Source organism: Chlorocebus sabaeus, chromosome 7, assembly GCF_047675955.1.
Source record: "Chlorocebus sabaeus isolate Y175 chromosome 7, mChlSab1.0.hap1, whole genome shotgun sequence".
NCBI classification, from domain to species: domain Eukaryota; kingdom Metazoa; phylum Chordata; class Mammalia; order Primates; family Cercopithecidae; genus Chlorocebus; species Chlorocebus sabaeus.
Window position 1 is genome coordinate 126,899,210 of NC_132910.1, and position 23,282 is coordinate 126,922,491.

Sequence of the window (23,282 nt, forward strand, 5' to 3'; positions counted from 1 at the left end):
GTTACAATGAAGTATTTATCCTTTCCTGGATGCAACAGATCTGCGACCTGCGTATTTGAGCTCTAAAGAATTAGCACTTTTTCCTTTTCCAAATGCATGATTCTAGTTGACAGGTCAAGATGGAAGTGAGACACAAAACTTCCAAATTCAAGAATTCATTAGGTGCATCATTTCATTCTAAAAATGAACTATTACTTTTACTTGATGAATGATGGAAACACCATTTCTCTAGTGAATAAAGTAGAATTTGGAAAACATAAGTGCACATAAATCTCCTCAGTGGCTAAACAAAGATGTATTTGGTTGCTACTGAGGGGTTGAGTCACTACCAAAGTCACTGCTGTTTCCAATGTCATTAACAGTTCTTGTAGTGTGTTGAGTCTGCTTTAGAAGAAGTCTTGAGATTGCTTTAGAAGAAGGATTGCTTCCTTTCTCACTTTGGCAGCCTCACCTGATTCAGTTCACTAACAAGGAACTTTGCGGTGTTATGACGGTGAAGAGCAGATTTCCAATGGATGGGCCTTAGCTTAAATTTTATCATTGTCAGCTTTCACTTAAATCACGCTGCACACTTGACAGTTGAGGTGAGCCAGTGCTTCTATTTAAAAACACGAATGGCATTTTGGTGTTAAATTTCAGTTTGTTTGTACTCTACCCATAGTTTAAGACTATAAGCCTTCTGGAAAGAGTATATGTATTTCTGAAGGTTTCTATTTTACTCAGTGGGTACTGGTGGCATGGAAATTTTAGCCGCCCTGATAGAGAGAGGATGCCTTCCTGCCATTTCACATAGTTATGTACATGCCTGACAGGCCCCAAATGTTTGCTGCTCATCTAATCCCTAGGAAAGAATTTGGAAAGCAGACTCAGTTATGACTCATATTATCAGATGGTTAGCTTCTGTAAAGATATGTGTAACAAATAATATTTTCCATAAACTGGGACAGTCTAGTTTTAAAAATTATGTTATCCCTTTCTTTGCAGAAAAAGATTATTACTATTTTAAAGCCCAACTTAGGAAGATTTATGAAAGCCGAGTTGTACTGTTCAAAAGGGGGAAGGGGACCCATGGGGACCTTGTCCCCTCACACCACCCTAGCTTCTCAGCCCCCGAGGGTCTTCTAGAAAAATCTTAAATCTACCTTAAATATGGGATATTAATCTATCTTAAATATATAAGGCAGATTTTTAAAATCCTTTTCCATAGTAACCAATGAGGAATTGTAGGATGAGGATTGAGAAAAAAATCATCTAATATATGTTCATCTTTAACCTAAATTTCACAGAGTGGACTTGTTTAATCACAGACCACCTGGAAGATTCTTTCAGTATTAATTTAACAATTTATGAAACTCCTTAAGCCTCTCCCTCCCTGCCATGATATTCTGTGGGCAATTCCTGTCTAAAAAGCCAACGGTCTGCTTTGTAGCATTGCTGAGGGATGGCTGGAAAGAATAAATGACTTGTTCCCTATGCCGCTGATAATGCTTTGCTTTGTTGTTGTTGTTTTTGTTGTTGTTGTTTGTTTGTTTGTTTTTGAGATGGAGTCTAGCTCTGTTGCCAGGCTACAGTTCAGTGGTGCAATCTTGGCTTACTGCAACCTCTGCCTCCCAGGTTTAAGCAATTCTCCTTCCTCAGTCTCCGGAGTAGCTGGGATTACAGGCACGTGCCGCAACGCCCAGCTAATTCTTGTATTTTTAGTAGAGACGGGGTTTCACCTTGTTGGCCAAGATGGTCTCAATCTCCTGACCTCGCGATCCACCCACCTCAGCCTCCCAAAGTGCTGGGATTACAGGCGTGAGCCACTGCGCCGGCCAGAAATGAGAAAAGTTCTACATCACTCGTAAGCAAATGCTTGCTTTCTTTTGATTTTTTAAAAATTATTTGAGGGTGGCTTTGGAGGAAGAGGTGTTCCAAATACTTCACCTGCTTTTAATGACAGGGTTTATCTGTCACTGGGGATAATTGTTCTTCTCTCCTCTGCAGTTTAGAAAATGGGCTTAATTGCTAAAATTGTTGCCCAAATCCACAGAATTACCATGGATCCACTCTGAGGATGTGCGGTGCTGAGTCAGTGTTGCGGAGGTACTCCATCTTCTCTGCGATGTACTTCATGAAATACACATAATGACATACTAAACCATTATACCAAGTATTTTGTAAAATATTTATGGTGATAATTATTGCCATCATTAGCTAGCAACCCTTTTTCATATGCTGAATCCTGTAAAGGCATCAGAAAATTCCTAAAAGAACTTCTGACTTTTAGATGTATGATTTGAGATGTGTGTTTATTTTTCCCATTAGCATCAACCACTCAACTTATGTTTCTTCATCCCTCACATTTATACTTCCACCTTTGCTCCAGATGAAACAGGCTTGTTTGGCTCCACATTCTAAACTTTTCCTCTTTTTTTCTTTATATTTAGCATGGTTTCATCCCAACATCTACATAACCAAATATGTTCTGCCTTTGGATTTCTGCCTTAAGCTCTGCTTTATTTATGAAGTGCCTTACAGTCTCAGATGACCTCAATCTCTTCCTTTTCTGACTTAGAGGAGAACATCCATTGCAAAACTTGACTGTTTTCCTTTTAGCACCATATGATTTTCTACCTGCTTGCTGTTTCGGTTGTCTTACTTCTGCAGTGTTTGGCTCCACTCATCCAAGTCTTCTGCTTTTACTCATATATCACACATGGTAAACATATGCATATATATAATATAGAAATTATATACATGATATAGTATGCATTTATATTTATTATCTATTAGTTATGTATTATATATTATCGGTATTAAATACTGTATTATAGATATATTGGTATATGGGCATGCAGTACACAATATTGTGCTAGGAAGAGAGTAGATATCCCAGTATTTATTCAACTAAGCTACATTCAAAGCTATCGCAGTTATGGCAATGAATAAGAAAAATAGCTTATTTTAATAATTCACTGTCTTCTAAAAAAGATAGTAAATTGAGAAGCAGAAAGTGAAGACCTAGTTTTCATTCCTTTACTATCTTGACTATGTAAAAAATTTTAAAACGTTGACAATATCAACGTCCCCTGTCAAAGTACACAAAATCCATTTTGAAATTTTTTCATCAAAATATTTTTCAATTTTCACAAAGCATACTTGTGTCCTTCCTTTTAACAACAAAACTCTGAGTTTGAGATAAAGCTTTAGGTAAGAGATACATTAGTCCGAAATAGCAAATTGAGAAGTGAAAAAGTTGGTAGGAAGTGAAAGTGGGGAATTGGGAAGCTTTTGAGCATTGAGAATAAGGATGCATGCTTAGTTGTGTGAGAGAATGTGTATATTGTTAGTACAGCTTCTGTGTAACTGGCATATCCTAGGCAGAACTATTCTTAGCTCTACATACATTTCTCTGTATAGCACCTTCCCATAGCACCTTCTTTAATCTTGTAAAATAGCATTTTCCATGTTTTAAAATTACTTGCTTATCCATCTTTCTTCCACTAGACTGTGTACACTGTTGGGAAAGACAGTGGTTAGTTTCTGTAGTTTATCCTTAGTGTCTAGCACAATGCCTTTTGACCTGGTAGATACATAAATAAGTGTTGGGCAAGTACATTATGTTGTAAGTAATAAATGTGCAAATAATTGAATGATTAAAGGCGGGAAGAGATGAACAAAAGATATAAGAATATTCCTAGGAAATCTGATCGCTCCTAAACTATCACCACCAATATCAATTTTTTTAATTTAAAAAATTTATGCATTTCTCCAAATATAAAGTTATTAAGTGCTATGGTTTGGATATTTGTCCCCTCCAAACCTCATGTGGAAATTTGATCCTCAATGTTGGAGGTGTATAGCCTAATGGAAGATGTTTGGGTTATGGGGATGGATCCCTCATGGATACATTAATGCTTGCCCTCCCTCCCTTGGTGCTGAGTGAGTTCTCACTCTATTAGTTTCTGAAAGTTCTGGTTGTTGAAAAGCACACACACCTGACCCCACTCTCTCTCTCTTGAGTCCTCTCTTACCATGTGATCTCTGCACATGTTGGCTCCCCTTCCCTTTAGTCATGAGTGGAAACAGCCTGAGGACCTCAGCAGCCACCAGAATCATTAGCTAAATAAACCTGTTTTCCTTCCCCAGCCTCAGCTATTCCTTTATAGCAACACAAAATGAATAAGGAACAGAAGGAGAGGAAAAACATTAATACACTAAAATTTGACAAAGTCTTTTCTAAACTTGGAACTTTGTTCCCAGATTTCATTTTTAATTTGCAGGATTATAGTGGTTTCTTCCACAAAAGTGTTCAGGCATTTCTGAAAAAGTAGCGCTTGGACAAAATTAGAACCTCTTTGAAAAAAAAAAAGTAGTAGCACTTTTGAGTATAATGCCATGTATTTTGTCATACAAGAACAGTTCTATCAATTCCAGTTATTAGTCTCTGGAGTTGTTCCACCTACGCATAGAAAATGTGTCCAAAAACTTCCACATATTGAGAATATTTACCCTTATATAATAAAGATATTATTAATAAGTCATCCTACAGATTCACTACAGATTCTTTGCTGAAATTCTCAGAATGTCCCTAAGATAACTGATCTCGTGCACAGCTAACCAGCAGCACCAAAAGTCACATGAAATAAGTTGCTCCTCAGAAACAGGGATAAAGAATACTACTGCTTCTATTGCTAGCACTGGCTGTAAAGCTAAATTCCTAAAGTTGGTTTTAAACCTAGGATGGAGTTTATTTATGGAGAAAAAAAAGATATTACATCAAATTCTAGCTGCTTTTCCTATCCAGGTTACGCTATTCTCCAAAATGCTAAGTTCACCTGCCATTCAGCTTAAGGTCACACATTTATACTATGTCCTATTTCCAAGTGTCTACCACAGACTTGACAAAAAAAAATTCATGATTAATGGCAACCCTAAAATAAAACTTATGAAATCACAAGCATAAATATTCCATATGATGATTTTACATGTGTTGTGTATTCTACATAAAATCTCAACCGTGAAAGGAGCGCCTGAAGAGCTTGTGTGTCACCAGATTGTTTCTCAAGCAGCCTCACAGAGACACATTATCTTGAGGAATTTTCCACAATCCAAAATTTGGTCCATGACCTTTCAGGCTCAGAAATCTGTCAGCAAGGCTGGAGCAAATGTATGTCTCAGAAATGGACTTACAACTCCACAAACACAAAATACTATTGATTGATATCAAGATGCAAATGTATTAATTTGCAACAAGACCTACAAATGCCAGATGGACTAAAACAGTCCTGAGGGCAAGTTGGCACATTTTCTTTCTGTGGGCAGATTGAGATTGGAGCCAAGTCATAATCAGAAGGCTTGGTGCTTAAAAATATAATTTGGAACGAAAAGAATACATTAAATAAATCAAATGCAAGACTAGAAATCAGATTATAATTCTGTTACTTCCTGATTTACATTGATATTTCCCAGTAGGGATAGGTATGTAACCTACCAGACTCAGCAAGCTCTAAGGGTTCACTTTCAAGGGGTGGCCTTGGCTGGAGGCTGCAGACTTGACCTGTGTGGCTAATCAATCTTCTGATTGACATGTTAGTATCGAACTCTGGGAGAAAAAGCTATGTTAAAATGAAAAAAATAATATGTTAAAATGTTACTCTAAGGTAACATTTGCTCTTTCTGCCAATTTAAAGGCTATTTGAATGCTATTTACAGGTACCATCACATTCTTTCTTTCTTCCTTTCTTTTTCTTTGTTTATTTTTTGTTGTCATTCTTTGTTTTCTGTCCATACCACCATTACCAAACTAGTCTAGGTCCTCATCTCCACACGGCAAGGTCCTAACCGGTCAACTTATTTCAAATCTGTCTCATCCAACTCCAAAGAATATTACTATAGAAATCTACTTTAAATTATGGTTTAATACATACCCTTTTTTATTTTCCCACCTTCTTTCATACGAAAAACTTTCAATGATGCCTGCTGCCTTCAAAGTTAAGTCTGAATTGTTTAGCATGGCATTCAACTTCCTTTACATCTGGGCCCAACTTATTATTACTTTTCTACTGCATGAACTCTCCACTCCAGCCAAATCTACTGACTCCCAACAGTCCATGTGTACCCATAAATCCACGCCTCGCTCATTCCCGGAGTCACCTCAAGATCTGCCTCCTCTTTGAAGATATCTCTGAAAGTACAAATTGGAAAATGACCCATTCATTCTTTAGAGTCATTTGGCAGTGAGTATTCTGGAAAGTGACTATTATCCGTAGATATCCTATCTCCTCAATTAGAATATAAACTTAAGGATGAGAACAATACATTTTGCCTTTTATGTATACTATATCCTCAGTGTCTTGATATCAAGGGTGCTCAAAAAAATCAATGCTTAGAACTTGTCCTGTCCATTTGTGGCAAAAACTGCTAAACTTCTTCAGAGTCTAACGCAGAACTTGAAAAGTATTGCCCTTAACAGAAGAGAAGAGCTGCCTCTTGAAGTATCTTTGGGAGTCAAGTAGTTAATGGCTTCTTCTAGGCCTTTGGTATGATTTCACCAAATTAATACATTTCTCCACATCCTCATTTTCTCTGTACACTGTTTAATATTAAAATATAGCCTTCAAAGCCTGGTAGTCTCCCTGTCAGTTTCAAAGTCTAGAGTTAGCTTCAAGAATAGACTAGGCTCGCCGGGCGCGGTGGCTCAAGCCTGTAATCCCAGCACTTTGGGAGGCCAAGACGGGCGGATCACGAGGTCAGGAGATCCGAGACCATCTTGGCTAACACGGTGAAACCCCGTCTCTACTAAAAAATACAAAAAACTAGCCGGGCGAGGTGGCGGGCGCCTGTAGTCCCAGCTACTCGGGAGGCTGAGGCAGGAGAATGGCGGGAACCCGGGAGGCGGAGCTTGCAGTGAGCTGAGGTCCGGCCACTGCACTCCAGCCTGGGCGACAGAGCAAGACTCCTTCTCAAAAATAAATAAATAAATAAATAAATAAATAAAGAATAGACTAGGCCTCTGATATATAAAGACTGTAATCAGAACACTTAGCAGCAAGGATGATACGGGAGGTAGTTATACAAAAAAGCAAAGCAAAGAATAGACCCCTGCAATATGATGATGAGGATGATAAAAGTCTTTAGAGATGAAAAGATAGATTTGTAAAGTTTAATGAAAGAGCAAGGATCAAGAAGGAAATCTCTTAAGCTATTTTAGATACCATTTAGCTTTTCAGCATTCTCGTGGGTAATCATACCTTGGTCTCAAGCCTGATAGGAAAGAGCTTTAAAAACAAAACAAAACAGATATTTGTCTAATACAATCAGCTGATTGGCGATAATATCTAAGAAAGTTAACAGTTCCTTTTATTTCACACCAAAGTACTACTGCTCATGGGGAGGGCATCCAGAATGTTGTCAACAGGGTCTTCTGTGATTATGAAAGACAGGAAAATATACACACCATCTCTTATTTCACGGAATTTGGCAACTCCACATCAGAAATGTTGGGGAGCAGTCTGGTTAAGCCTTGAAAGTAGGAATGAGAAACCCAATTCAAAGGGGAATGAAGGTGATAATCTCTCCCGGGACGGAGGAAATTGCTGGATTCAACACAGATAATTAAGCCTAATTAGTGACTTATAAAGACACAAGCAGAACTTAAAAATAATTTACTTATAGTAAATAAAAGAAAAAACTATGTTAAAATGGAGAAAGTAATAATTTTCCTGGGCAAGCAAGAATGAATGCTTAGAAGTAGAAGATTAAGAAACAGTTTTATAAGGTACCTGATTTGTTCTCTTAATGTTAAAATAAAATTGGAAACAAATTATGCTTACATTGAATAAAAATTATAATACTATACTATATTGTTTCATATACAGATTAATGCATGATATTAGAGGGGAAATTTTTGTTAAATAGATCTAATGTTAAAAATAACACAAAACAAAATTTTAAAAACTTTGCTTCATTTTATATTTCCAGGAAAAGTGCCTCCCATTAATTGATATCGATTTCCTTTCTTCTTTCCTTCTTGATACAAAAAAATCCTAGAGTTCTAATTTATTTTAAAATAGAATCCTAAAAGTATATGGGAACGTGGAAACCATTGCACATATTCCCATGATTTCCCAGTGTAAGTACACTAAGATCTGTCTAATGAGGGGATGAGTGTTTCTTTTTATTTGAAAACATGTACCAAAAGGAGCTTCCATGGCCCCCTCTAAAACCCTTTTCAACCCACAAAAAGTTTCTTCTGTTTAGGCAATGTTTCATGTGTCAATGTAAAGCAATTCTCATAACACATAGACGAGATCTGATTATGAAGAAATATGCTACAGGCTGCCCGTGAGGGTAAATTTTACCACCTTACGATCATGTATGCTGTTTACTCGTATATCTGCAAATATGGCTTTTGTTTTAAAATTTAATTTTCTATGTTTGCTGTTTTGTACACAAATATTCCATTTGCCAACTAAATTTTTTAGTACAGATGAATCACATAGTGTATATGTCACATTTCAATACAGTTCAGGCCTGGCACGGAGGCTCACACCTGTAATTCCAGAGTTTTCTGAGGCTGAGGCAGGAGGATCGCTTGAGCCCAGGAGTTTGAGACCACACTTGAGGTGGACAATGTTGAGACTCTGTCTCTACAAAGAATAAAATTAGCCAGGCACGGTTGTGTGTCCTAGCTACTTAGGAGGCAAAAGCCAGATGATCCCTTGAGCCTAGGAGTTCAACGATGCAGTGAGAATTGAGCCACTACACTCTAGCCCGGGCAACAATGTGAGCCCCAGTCTCCAGGAAAATAAATACATACATAAAATATAGTTCTCTCTGTTCTAAGGCAGAGGTGGTAGGTAAAGGGTTAAATACTGCCTATTTACTTGAGATTTTATCTTCCCTATAAGAGATTCTTATGAACATTTAAATTTTCCTCATTTTGAATGAGAACATCAATTCCTCAAGTTGCAAAATTGCAATCTTCCTCAGTAAAAATGTACTCATTATCTACCTCATACACTAAAAAAGATTTTCCACCTTCACTCAACTTTCCATGTACCAATAGAGTAACCTAGATTTTAAAATGAGTCGCATCCCACATTGAAAAATGTAGGAACATGGATTTTAAGAAGGCAAGCTTTCTACTCAAGTGATTTTTCTTTCAAGTTTACATGTTTAAATTGTGTGACAGTAAATTTCAATTCTGACAATTTAAGTTGTTTTGGAGGTATTTGGGCTATAAATATTCATACATGCCTATTGATTTTCAAATCAGAAATGAATCTGAGGACTATGAGAATTTAAAAATGGCACTTTAAAGCCTGCCATATGAATCATTTTTACTTTTTAGAGTATCGATCCAATAGAACCTAAATCGTTTTACAACCTTTTGAAGTCTACGGGTAATATTGTTTCTCATTTGGCTTCATACCACAATTTCTTCTAAAGAACATGGATGCACTTGGCTGCACACATATAAAATTTATTAATTATGTTTCTATCCTTTTATAATCAAATTTTTACAAACTGAGCTGAGCAATAACAACTCCATCAGAAAAATACATACCATCAATCTTCTTTGTGTGTGTGCTTTATTTTAGAGTCAAATGGTTATCTTATTAAAGTTGTGAGAAACCAAATCTTGAAATCCCCTCTTTTTAATAACAATTATTTTACATATAACTAAAGATTTGATTTAAAATTATACAATCCAGGTACACATTAAAGGATGACTGAAGTGCAGCCAATTACTTCTAAAACTAATCTCTAATACTATGACTTGGCAAATAAAACGTTTAACGTTTTAAAACGTTTCTTAATAGGAATATATATATATATATATATATATTCCTATTATATATATAGTATGCCTCCCTTAATCTCTTTTGCAATGATACCTTGATTTTAACCCTAAACATTGACATAAAAAAAGTAATTTTCCTCTTTATAAAGCCATGAAGTGAGTTATAAGTATTTCCCTTAACAAAAGTTTATAACATATTTACCTTGAAGCGGTCTAAAAAGAAAACATGTAATTATGGATCAAATGAAAGTTAAACTCCACTTGAAACAAGAGAGGATTATCACAAACATACCTTGTCCTTGGGTTACTCCATAAAATTCAGCTGCTATCCTTGCCGCTTCCTTGCGGTTGCCTTTCACAATGTAGAAATGACTGAGGATGGCAAGGCTGATTTTCACAAAAAGCTTAAAACAGAACAGCGAAAGTATTGTAAAGTAGACATTGGATAATTGTTGAGCAAATGGCCGATTTTCTTCCAACACCGACATTGCTGCAGAAGAATCTGTGGCTGTCTTTAGTTGGATCCAAGTCTCAAATGTGCCTGGCTCTCGTCCGGGATGCTCCTGAACAGCTGGTCCTGAGGAAAGAAAATATCAGCTGGTAATGATGCCTACAGCTCAAAATATTTATACAGTCCATAAAAGTTCTTCACAAACTCCTATTGGTCTGAAAATATTCCATGGAAGCAATTGCATCACGTGTCGCAAGTCTCCTGACTTTCCATTCTCAATATAAAATGATACTCTACCTCTATGCTCCAAATTTCAAAATCCAGATATTGAAGTATATAAGCATATCCTTTCCATTTGATATATTTAGTTATCAAGAACAATTTGAAGACAGTGTATGGGGTTCCCATTGTTAATATAAATGATATTCATAACATCAGGTAAAGTTGTCTATCATTTAAGGCTTTAAAATGGCACTGTACTATTTGTAGACCATGAGCTAAATCAGTAAACAGTCCATGGCATGTATCTTAATGACCACTCATCAGATTAACCAATTATTTTGTTTTTACTATTTTAGAAATAAACATTTTTCTTACAAGTCATTACACTGGAACATCACAGATTAATAACCTAACACGGTTCCTTCATCCAATGGACAGTTTTTAAGAACTTGGTATGTGTCAAACACGTTGCTAGATTTTGAAGAGACAAAGACAAGTAGAATGGTCCCTGCCACAAGGAACTCAGATTCTAGCAGAGGAAACGGAAAAGAAATCAGGTAAATATAAAGCAGGTGAAAACAGTTATTAAGGGAGCAGAAAGAGGAAGCATGTAATCCTGGGAGGGAGGTGTCAGAAAAGACATATCCAGAAGGATTATCAGGTAAACATACACATTTCATCAAGACTGTCCAAAACCAAGGAAAACAATATACTTTTTGGGCTATAATCTTTGCTAACCCCAATATGTTTCATTCATTAATGAAATGCGTCTGTATATAGGTATCCTTAGGCAAGTCATATTTTAAAAGAGAAATAGAATAAATTATTAAGAAAATGAGATAGAACAGCAACATTTTGGCATTTAAGCCAAAAATGATATGCCAAAATACTAAATATCATTTCTTACAAGGAGTTTAGTTACATATTTCTATGACCGGGTTTGGGGCCTGTTGATTGTGGTATTTGCTGCCTAATTCATTTGAGAAGTTCCAAAAGAACAAAAAATAACAACCGTAAGAAAATAGAGGTGTCCGTTCTTGGAATAAGGAGCGTACCTATGACTGGTCATACTAGTAAGTGTTGTGTGTTTCTCTCCCTCGCTGTATCCATTTTATGCTGAGTATGTTAACTGATTGGACAGATTTGCCTGATGCATTCCAACACAGGAGAAATGGCTGTAAAATAAGTATGTCAAATAAAGCAGGCTGCTTCTTTCCCCAGTGAATGAATGGCTCTCAGAAAAAAATAATAATAATAATAATAATTAGATCTATATATTAGAAAGAAATTACCAAGCTTCTTATGAAAATGGCCCCTGGTATCATTTTCAGAGGCAGAATCTGGCTAGGCAGACACTAAGTAGACCCAGTGTGCCATTTCATATGTGCTTTGGAAACCAGTGAAAATTAACTTCAAATAGAAGATTAACAAAATGTTCCTCTCTTTCACTACCGGTAAGACTGTGTCAGTTGAGTCAATACATGCTGATGCTTCTATGGTGAGTCCTCTCTCTGGCATGGTGATGCCTGACTCCACACTAGAGAGGTATGTCTGTGGACAGCTGGGCCATCACAGTGCTCTGAGTCACTGCAGACTTCCCCTTCAATGCTTCAGGATCAGAAATAAAACCCGCCTTAGTCACGTCTTCGTGCCCATCTAAGGTTTCAGTCCTTTCTCTTTACCAGTAAGTGCTATTACAAGTAATTGTCTTTGCATGAGCTAATCAGGAGCCTGGATTCTTTGGGGTTAAGCAACATTCTCATTTCACTAAGGCTGGACTCACCAGTGCATTAAGTTTAAATATATCTAGTTTTACTAATACAAAAAACTACAGTATAATATTTAGGATTTTATGTCAAGACATCAGGTTTTGTTTTTATGAATTACTTGATTCCCATTTGTATGTTCTGTTGGTATACTTTCCCTCAGCAAATTTTACCATCTCTGAGTCTGTTAATTACTAAATAAAAATTAAGCCCAAATAAAATAACTCATAGCATATGAATTCTTCAAGTGGAAATTAGATGCTGTATTTTTCATATTATAAATCCTTCCAAATAACACTATGAACAAATCTGTTAATATTTAAAAGACACATAACCACATTAAAAGTATTGTGCATCTATTTTCCTGATTTTCATTTCCTCAGGAAAATAAAATATTGATTAGTCATTGAAGTGACTTACTGAGATAAATGTTTTTATAATATACCACGTTGAAAGACTGTGGTAGCAAGATCTAGTTGATTAGCTCAGTACGTCACAACTTTCCTGATCTTGTTAGCTTCGATGAATCAGTCAAACTAAAATGTTGAAACTGAACTCAACATTGTATTACTAGAATGGGTGATGTGAGAAAAGTTAAAACATAGGAAAAATCATTTATTGAGGGTATACTGGATGCTACATGCATATATTTATTTATGAATTTATTTCATCTTAGGGATGGATACTATTATTCACATTTTAAAGATGAGAAAAGCTGAGCTCAGAGAGCTTTAGAGACCTATAAAAGTTCATTATAAAGAACAGCACTATTTGAACATAAAATACATGCTCAAGTTGCCTCCAAAATTTTCTATTTTTAAGCACTTACAATCTGATTGAGCAAATACGACTCATACATACAGAGACTGAGACAGTCACACAGATTCACAGACGCACACACATACTGCCCCCGCCCCCGACACACACAGAAGAGGTCATAGAAGATTATATGTGATCGGGAACCCAATTACTCCAGTAAGCTGCATACATGCTACGACGATTAAATAAGACGGAACTGTGTGTGCGCTTACTAAGTGGGAATACTAAGTGGGAATAAAGAGAGAGGGGCTAATACTGTTGGACTATTCAAAGCTATGTGTTGGTGAGTGGTTTCCACTAAAACAACAGAGAGAAAGTCAAGTAAGGTAGTTGAGAGTTAGTACATTAAAAAACACTGAGTGTTCAAGGCAGGGTCCAATGATTGAGAACTATTAGGTTGGTGTAAAAGTAATTGAGGTTTTTGCAATTGCTTTTAATGGCAAAAATCGCAGTTACTTTTTCACCAACCTAATAAAAGAATGAGGATAAAGGAAAGTATGTTGAGTCTGGCCAGAAGTTCACTGATGACCTTCAACTCAGTATTTTAATAAAATAATGGAGTGGGAATCAGGACATCAGTGTTAAGGGAATGATCCTCACAGCAACTCCTGAAGAACAAGGGCTCCCTGGCTTTCCTCCTGCTGTCACCTTTCTAGGTGGCTGATCAGAGAAGAGACTGTACAGTCGACCCCTGGGACTCCCCACCTTCCTCTTTTCGAGTTTCTTGCTCACTCTTCTCTTCAGTGTCCCAGGGTACTATGTGAATTATTGCTGTGTTTTAGGGACTTAGTTTCATGTCACTCAGAAGTTGAATAGGAAAATGACTTTCAAATATTACCAGACAGCCTTTAAATTTCCATAAAAGAGCGAATTTTGCGTCTAGAGATTATGGGACTAAACTGTTTTGACTTAGCTACAGTATTGATCCAAGCTATTAGATGGAAAATATCAACGGGATATAAAAAAAAGTGCCTATTTCTAGTGCTTTCCAGTTGCTAAATCTTAACAGAGGGGAAATATAGTGACCCACCTTCGATGACTTTTTTTTTTTCTTGAGGCAGGGTCTTGCTGTGTCACCCAGACTGGAGTGCAGCGTCATGATGACAGCTCACTGCAGCCTCGACCTCCCAGGCTCAAGCAGTCCTCCCAACTCAGCCTCTGTAGTAGCTGGGACTACGGGCATGAGCCACTGGGCCCACCCTTTAAAAAAAATGTAATTTTTAATTCTCTGGTAGATATCTAAAGGCTCTAATTGACTTTTTTTATTCCTAATATTCCAAAAAACAAAACCACAGGGACACATTTCAAACAGCAAGGTTGCTAATGTTCAGCATAATGGCAGACAGGTTCCTAGCCCTAGAACAGGTTGTTGAGGATTATTTGTATGCAGTGAATACAAACTCAGAAAGGTCATTTACCCATAAATTTGAAGGCCAATGATGGCTGATGAAAGAGAAAAAATTATGCAAGTTGTCACGGTAATCTATTCACTATTGCATTTAAAACACTACTGAAAACATAATCCTCATTTTTTTGTTGTTGTTTTGTGAAATCTCATGAGAAAAAATAAAGGCAAATGAAGCCCCTAGATGTTCAGAATACATGAGAATTTGAAATGAAAACAGCAGTGTTTACACTTCAAATTGAATTCCTTAAAGGGAATGAAAAACCGAATTTAGCCTTATCTCCGTTCAGTATATCCTGTTTATCTTCACTTACCCCCAAGCTGCACTAATGGAAATAGATACTTTAAAAAGGCAAAACACATTTTCATAACTCCTGATGCAGACTTAGATATTATGACATAATGCTTTTGTCATAGACAATTAATATATTCACAGCAGAACTATAGACACTGATGTCTCAGGTTTCTATGAGATAACCATAATTATTGATGCAGGATAAGCTCTCTTAGAGATTATAATTATCAAATAATTATTATTTATAGTGTTGGCTGGGGAAAGTTTGGGTGAGAGCTATTTTGTTGGACTATCCTACTTGGGGGGAAATTCCTGTGTTTGGTCTCTTGCCATAAAAGAGTAATTTCTGCTAGCATTATGATAATCCATATAAAAGGTATTTAGCCACAAAAAGGGTCACTAACTTAGATTGCATCCAGGCTCTTTGGAAAAATTCACTAGCTTTCCCCAAAACACAGAATAGCCTTTATCCTAAAAATTGAGTTACATCAAACATCACATATTGAGATCTGCCCTAACTAGAAATTGCTTCAGGTTAAATGAGCTTTATTCATGTATATGTTGTCCAGAAAAACTTGGCTGAAAGCTGGTAGTTCTGCATATATAAGAGTTTAAAAAATAGATTTCTTAAACTCATTAAAATTCTTACTATATGCCAAGCAATTTTCTACAGAGTTTATTAGAATGAAATGTTGGGAATTTGTTTTTTTCTTTTCTTGTAAACCCAGCATTTCTTTAAAGGATCATATCTTGTCCAACATAAGTCCATGTACTTGATCTCCTGGCTCTAGAGAAAGAAGGATACTTGACCAAAACTAGCCAAGAAAGATATTTCCGGGACTTCTGCTGGAGTTTTGGAAAAAGCCCTCATCCTCTGCAGGGGAGGCTAAGATAGCAAGATCTAAGCTTAAAGATGCTGGAGGTATAATTGACAGTAAAGAAATAGCTCGCCTAGGAATTAAGCCAATAAAAAGAAAAGCACGGCTGAGATTTGGAAAGGCAGCATCACAGTACCTTCATTTGAGCACCTGGATCTAGTTAGTTAGTTGCACCTGAAGTAGCTAATCTGACAGTAATATAGATTTGACAGTAATACGAAGTAATAAAGTCATTTTTGCTGTTGTTAATCAAATCAACTTGAATTGAAGGCCTCTCTCACTTGTATGGGAAAAAAAGAAAAACCCTGGTGTATTTATATTTTCTGGAGTCCTTATAAAGAGAAATTATGAAGTGGGTATCATTATCCCTTCTGTACAACAGATGAAGAAACAGAGACTGAAAGAAGGTAAGGAATTTGCACAAGATTATACATCTTGAAGTGGAAGCACTGAGATTCCAACCCAGGTTTTTTGCCCTGCAGTGCCTCTCAGATGATTATTCAGATGCTAGTGTTGAAACATTGATAATTGCCTGGTTTAACCACTGTCCTCCGAGGTAACCACACCCTGTGATCTACAGTGTACATTTGTGCCCTGTGTGGGTTACAAATAGCCTTTGGCTAAATAGTGGAGTATGTCACTGGGCCGAAGCTGATGTCTCTCACCCAAATGTTCTGTGATTAAGAATTTGTTCTAACAATCTCATTTTAACTCACCACATATTTAAAAGACTATTGAAAGGGAAACCATTCAATGACATCATTTGGAAGATCCAAAGTATGGGACCACATTAGAAGTGAAATGATGCCACAGTGATCTTTCCAGTACTTCCAGCATAGCAATTTTGTTTGTTTGTTTGTTTGTTTGTTTTTTGAGATGGAGTCTCACTCTGTCACCCAGGCTGGAGTGCAGTGGCGCAGTGGCACTATCTGGGCTCACTGCAGCCTCCACCTCCCGGGTTCAAGTGATTCTCCTGCCTCAGCCTCCTGAGTAGCTGGGATCACAGGTGCATGCCACCATGCCTGACTAATTTTTGTGTTTTTTTAGTAGAGACAGGGTTTCACCATGTTGGCCAGGCTGGTCTCCAACTCCTAACCTCAGGTGATCCACCCGTCTCAGCCTCCCAAAGTGCTGGGATTATAGGCATAAGCCTCTGCATCAGGCCCAGCATAGCAATTTGATCAGCATTCTTATACACACGTATGAATTAATAATGATCATTTCTTCTATCAGGTAAAATATATCATTTACCCTGGAACATGGCCAATTGGCTAATAAAATTGGGATCTATGAGGACCCCATTTAGGCATCTAAGATTAGAGTTTCTTTAACAACATAAGTAGCTGACTTATGTGCATGGATTTCAAATCTATTTTAACTCCAATCATGAATTTTAGAGAAAAATTATATTTTAAACATGTTCTTATTAGACTTATAAATTTAATACTTTTTATACAACATGAGCAACACTAGTGCATAGTTCACCTTTCTCCAGCAATTTACACAGTCAACTTAGTACTCTTCATGCTTCCATGTCCCAGCTCCCTGTGATCCCATAGAATATGAGCAACGGGGAGCCTCAGCACATGTCTGCTGGGGCCGCAGGAGTCACTCCGGTGACCACCACTCAGTCTCTGGCTAGTGTCTGCTAGCCTCTGGTGCTTCTATCCTGGAGAAAGCAAGATAAGCACGAGTCATGCACTAGCTGGTAATATTCCCGTCTTCATACTTGCAGGCAATAATATAAACCTGGAAATTGGGAATTTAGCATCTGGCTGAGCCCCCTCTCCTTCATCCCCGCTGCAGCCATGCAAGCAGGCGGCAGAATTCATTCTTCCACCTGCGTACAGAAGACAGAAAATGAGCTGGGCTTCATCTTCTCCTTGTTAAGCTTAATGGGATAAAATAATATGTGAAAAGGATAGTACATATTCAACCTCGCTCTAATTTCAAATATCGTATCCAGTGTAGTAAATTATAAACTAAGTTCAAGTATTGCCTCTACCATAGATGTGTAACCTTGGACTATCTGGTAACCCTCCCCACACCTCCACTTTCTTACCTGTAAAGAGTTCCATGAAAAAGTATCCACTTCACATGTTGGGAGGTTTAAATGCAGTAATTCATATAAAGCACTCACTTGCCTGCACTGTAAGAGCTCAACAAATGTTAGTTACATTGTAATTATTACTATTACTTTGTTATTTGAGTTAAATTAGAATCTGTTGCATGCCAGGCACTGAAATTTTACTGTGTGCATGTCTAGTGAAATGTCCAACTTCCAATAACACTATACTCACTGCCTACTGTAGACATGTAGCTATATAATGGAAATCAATCAGTCCCCCTCTGGTGTTAGGAAATATGTCCATTTCTACAAACAGAATTCATAACCAACGCTATATATAAAACAAATGATGTGTTTTTTGTTCCATGGTATGAAAGATAGCTGTAACTTCTTAAGAAGTATACACATCACAAATATTCTGAGTAATTTCTTCTTCCCAGGCTCCATAACAAAGTCACTCAACAGTTTGATATATCCTGGGAAAACAGCAGATATTTTGGGTTTTAGAAATAAAACGTATCCCACACTGGCATCCATGGCTCCTGATTGAAGAAATCAAGGCTCTGGAACTGGGAACTCTTACCTGAAGATGTGATCGTGGCAATGATAATAAGAACAGTAACAGCAAATACATCTTGTTGTATATTACTGTAACCCTAATGCAACCCGTGAATTAACTGAAGTTGTACCAGTAGGGAAATGAAGACAACAAAAACTACACGGCCACCTTAAAGCCTCGACATTTGCTCTGACGAGCATCTAGCAGCTGACACGCTGTATGTCCCAGGCTAATCAGGAGAAGTCAGCAGAATGTGGTAGGCAGCCAGGGCAAGGTCTTCAGAAGAACCAGTTGCTCTAGTTATGAGCTGTTTGAACTTGGGCAAGCTCCTTAATCCCTCTAAGCCTGTTTTCTCAACTATGAAAACAGGAAAATAGTTCTATTACAGGCCCATTGGAAGGATGTGTGAGAATATGCCCTGCATTTTGTTTAATTTCCTTTTAAAGGCAGCCCCTCAACTGGTGAGCCCCTGATTTTATCCTTTTCAAAAATAATAAAGAGGCCGGGCTTGGTGGCTCACGCCTGTAATCCCAGCACTTTGAGAGGCCGAAGCGGGCAGATCACGAGGTCAGGAGATCGAGATCATCCTGGCAAACACGGTGAAACCCCGTCTCTACTGAAAAAATACAAAAAAATAAGCCGGGCCTGGTGGCGGCGCCTGTAGTCGCAGGAGACCGAGGCAGGAGAATGGCGGGAACCCGAGAGGTGGAGCTTGCAGTGAGCCGAGATCGCGCCACTGCACTCCAGCCTGGGCGCCAGAGCGAGACTCCGTCTCAAAATAAACAAACAAATAAATAAATAAAATAATAAACAAACCTGTCCCACAGTAATTTCTCTAACTCCAGCTTACTGCTACCAAATAACTGCAGCTTACTGCTCTGAGTTGCGAGTCAAGATATGGCTCCTTCATTCACACACATCTCTTGAGCGCCGTGTGCCAGGTGCTATAGGGAACACAGCAGTGTGGGGATTGCAACAGCGAGTAGGCAGGCGAGGACGGCGCTGTCATAGTGTTAAACTCATCGGCTGACACAGTCGGGACTCGCAGCCTGTAAACCGTACCCAGTTTTTCAAGCAATCGATTTTCTCTCGATTCTGCTGTTTGTTTTGCTCTTTCCTTTATCTAGTGCCAGAATCTCAAATCAATAAAAAGTCGAGTGAAGCCTGTATTTGTCCACCAACCTCCGCATTAGTTTACTGTTGATATTCTCTCCTTGTCTTTCTCACTTGGACAATTCTCAAGCCTCTATTTTGCTTTCCAGTTACATTTTGGCTTCATTTTGTGTGTGTGGTAACTGCCTCGGAGCTTGGCTGGGTCACACTTTCTACGTAGAGTTCTTTGCGGAGCTCCCCCTCCTGGCCTCTGTCTGTAATATCACCAAAGGCAGTAGTGGGCTTTGGCAGTGTTTTGCAAAGACCAACAAAGATGAATATGCATTACACTGAGGTCCATGAAACCAAGATCAGATTTTTTGTGTGTATGGCAAGGGAAGGCGGACTGACGGGACTCTTCAGCCTTTGCATATTTATCACATGAATTTGGCAACTCATACATGGAGAGAATGAAAGCTCGCTCCCCAAACAAATGAGGAAACATTCGTGAGGAACTGAATGGGGTCAACAGGTAAGCATGCTTTGCCCATATTTGACTTGTGGAGAGTCTCTTCAGTTTACCAACCTTGTCACTCAAATGAGCACATTTTATATGTACCCAATTTTTGTGCAATTGTTTACTATAAAGAACATTTGTAGCGTATTAAAGGGGTGTGGCTATTTATTCTAAGGTTATATGAGATTATGTTAGAGGCGTTCCTTACTCACATATGAACATCTCTAGAGAGCCAGCATTGCCTCAGGAGCCAGAGCACCTTGGTTTGAATCTTAACTCTCCTACTTCTCCTCCTGTGACCTCAGGAAGTTGATTAATTTCTCTATGCCTCCATTTCATAATTTGTAAAATGCAAATACTAATAACAACTATCTCAAGAGGTTGTCAGAATGATTAAATATTAAACAAGTCAGTACTTAAAAGCATTTGGAATAATGTCTAGCATATACTGTTTTATAAAAATTTGTTAAAGAAATAAATTTTGAAATAACAAAATATATGACAAGTAAAACCAATTGATGAAGACCAAGTTGGAAGATGAAGCCTGGTGTGTAGCTTGGCGTAAGAAACTCCAATAACATAGCTATATTCTAAGTTTAAATATGAATGGCCTCTCATTACCCACAAGAAATTAAAATTCAAAGGATTCTGAGCATGTTCATAAAAGATATATTCATATTAACCAAAACTGAAAACAACTCAAATTTTCATCAAGAAGAAATAAACTAACTCTGGTACATTTATATAACATAATACAGTACAGCAATAAAAGGAATAAGCTATGAATATGTACAAAATGTAGATGAATCTCAAAAACTTTGAGCAAAAGTACATTATATGATTTCTTTTATATGAAGTTTAAAGTCAACAACATAAATATATGATTACTGAAATTAAAGGACATTGCTGAGGGGGGTGGGATGAGTTGGAGATTTTACTAGAAGAGGAAATGTGGTAACTTTCCAGGAATATTGGAACATCATCTGTCCTTCAGTGATGATAATATGTGAATACACATTTGGGGGAAAAAAACCCTCATCAAATGTTCATTTAAGATGTGTGCATTCTATTCTGTGTGAATTATACTGCGATTAAATAAAAACTATACTACAAAGATAAACAAATCTTCAGTTCTGGTAATGGCAGGCTAGTTAATTCAGAACAAATCTCCCATTGGAGACAATGATTTCTAGATGAAACATTAAACCATTTTTCTAGTTGCATCTACAAGCTATAAAGAAAATGAGAAGGCATTGGACCAAGAATCCAGGACAAATAGAAAATCTGAAGAGGAGAGCACGGACTCTGGGACCATTTTTTTTTTCAGGTGCATTTTTATTTTACTTTTTCATTTTTATTATCATTATTTATTTTAAAGTCCTGGGATACAAGTGCAGAAAGTGTAGGTTTGTTACATAAGTATATGTGTGCCTCTGTGGTTTGCTGCAACTATCAACCCATCATCTAGGTTTTAAGTCCCGCATGCATTAGCTATTTGTCCTAATGCTCTCACTCCCTCACCCTCCAATCCCCCACTGGCCCTGGTGTGTGATATTCACCTCCCTGTGTCCATATGTTCACATTGTTCAACTCCCACTTATGAGTGAGAACATGTGGTGTTTGGTTTTCTGTCCCTGTCTTAGTTTGATGAAGATGATAGATTCCAGCTTCATCCATTTCCCTGCAAAGGACATTATCTCATTCCTTTTTATGGCTGTATAGTATTCCATGGAGTATATATACCACATTTTCCTTATCCAATCTACCACTGATAGGCATTTGGGTTGGTTCTATGTCTTTGCTATTGTAAATAGTGCTGCAGTAAACATACATGTGCATGTGTCTTTAAAGTAGAATGATTTATATTCCTTTGGGTATATACCCAGTAATGGGATAGCTGGGTCAAATGGTATTTCTGGTTCTAGATCCTTGAGGAATCACCCCACTGTCTTCCATAATGGTTGAACTAATTTAAATTTCCACCAACAGTGTAAAAGTGTTCCTATTTCTCCACAGCCTCATCAGCATCTATTATTTCTTGACTTTTTAATAATCACCACTCTGACTGATATGAGATGGTATCTCATTGTGATTTTGATTTGCATTTCTCTAATGATCAGTGATGTTGAACTTTTTTCATATGTTTGTTGGCCGCATAAATGTCTTCTTTTGAGAAATGTCTGTTCATATCCCTTGCCCACTTTTTGATGGGGTTGTTTTTATTCTTGTAAATTTGTTTAAGTTCCTTGTAGATGCTGGATGTTAGCCCTTTGTCAGATGGGTAGATTGCAAACATTTTCTCCCATTCTGCAGCTTGCCTGTTCACTCTGATGATAGTTTCTTTTGCTGTGCAGAAGCTTTTTAGTCTAATTAGATCCCATTAGTCAATTTTGACTTTTGTTGCAATTGTTTTTGGCATTTTGTCATGAAGTCTTTGCCCATGCCTATGTTCTAAATGGTATTGCCTAGGTTTTCTTCTAGGGTTTTTATGGTTGTGGGCTTTACATTTAAGTCTTTAATCCATCTTGAGTTGGTGTAAGGTGTAAGGAAGGGGTCCAGTTTCAGTTTTCTGTGTGTGGCTAGCCAGTTTTCCCAGCAACATTTATTAAATAGGGAATCCTTTTCCCATTGTTTGTTTTTGCTGGGACCACTTTTGCTAGGAACATTTGCTATGAGGAAGAGATGGCAGGGAGATAAAGTAATCCTCGAACAGTCTCTTCAGGAAAGCAGAAATAAAAGGTGAAGAAACAGGCCTACCAAGATTGAGGACCATGGTAAAATGGAACGCTTAGACCTGACATCCAGAAGAGCTGAAATCTAGCAGTAAGAATGAGTAAGCCAGAAGTACATGAGCCCCTTCAATGTCTGCAATCTACATGGGCAATAAAATTTTAATCCCTGAAATTGGATTAAAGTGATTCAAGATTGCTAGTGCCCATAGGCACCTAACAGAAAGAAACAATGCTCTCTGGCGGAAGGTAATGTTCTAGGGCCTAAATTTTTCTAAACATATTTTTCAAACAAGTTTAGGAGTCATTCAAAAATAATAAGGAAACAGACAGAAAGACATATCAATATGATTGAGAACTAGCACAAACAACAGATATAGACCCATAGGTATTTCAGATGGTGAAATTTCTGGAAATAAATATATCAAGTATTTTATTAAGCTCATAAAGCTAGAAGTCAAATTTTAACATTTCAGCAGAAAAGAGGAATCTTTAAAAAGAACATCACAGATTTAAAGCAAAAGAAAAAAAATGAAAATGAAAAAAAGAGAAATCCTAGAAATGAAAAACATAGTATCTAAAATTAGTAACTCAGTGTATGGGTGTATCATCAGCAGATAGATGTAACTCACAGTTAGCACCTCTGAAGATGTCAGGAGAAACTATCCAGGATGAAAGAGACAGAAGCACG

At 37.4% G+C, this 23,282-nt stretch overlaps 1 protein-coding gene across 1 annotated transcript in view; it reads right to left on the minus strand.

Annotated features, from left to right (window-relative positions):
* ASB5 (ankyrin repeat and SOCS box containing 5) overlaps positions 1–11,850 on the minus strand; it is a 61,570-nt gene extending 49,720 nt beyond the window's left edge. The window contains exons 1-3 of the mRNA XM_073017833.1: positions 11,756–11,850; positions 11,519–11,638; positions 10,083–10,367 (exon numbers count right to left, since the gene is read on the minus strand). Of these exons, the coding sequence (XP_072873934.1) occupies positions 10,083–10,278 (196 nt within the window). The 5' untranslated portion in view covers positions 10,279–10,367; positions 11,519–11,638; positions 11,756–11,850. The remainder of the gene's footprint in view (positions 1–10,082; positions 10,368–11,518; positions 11,639–11,755) is intronic.
* Between the last annotated feature and the right edge of the window lie 11,432 nt (positions 11,851–23,282).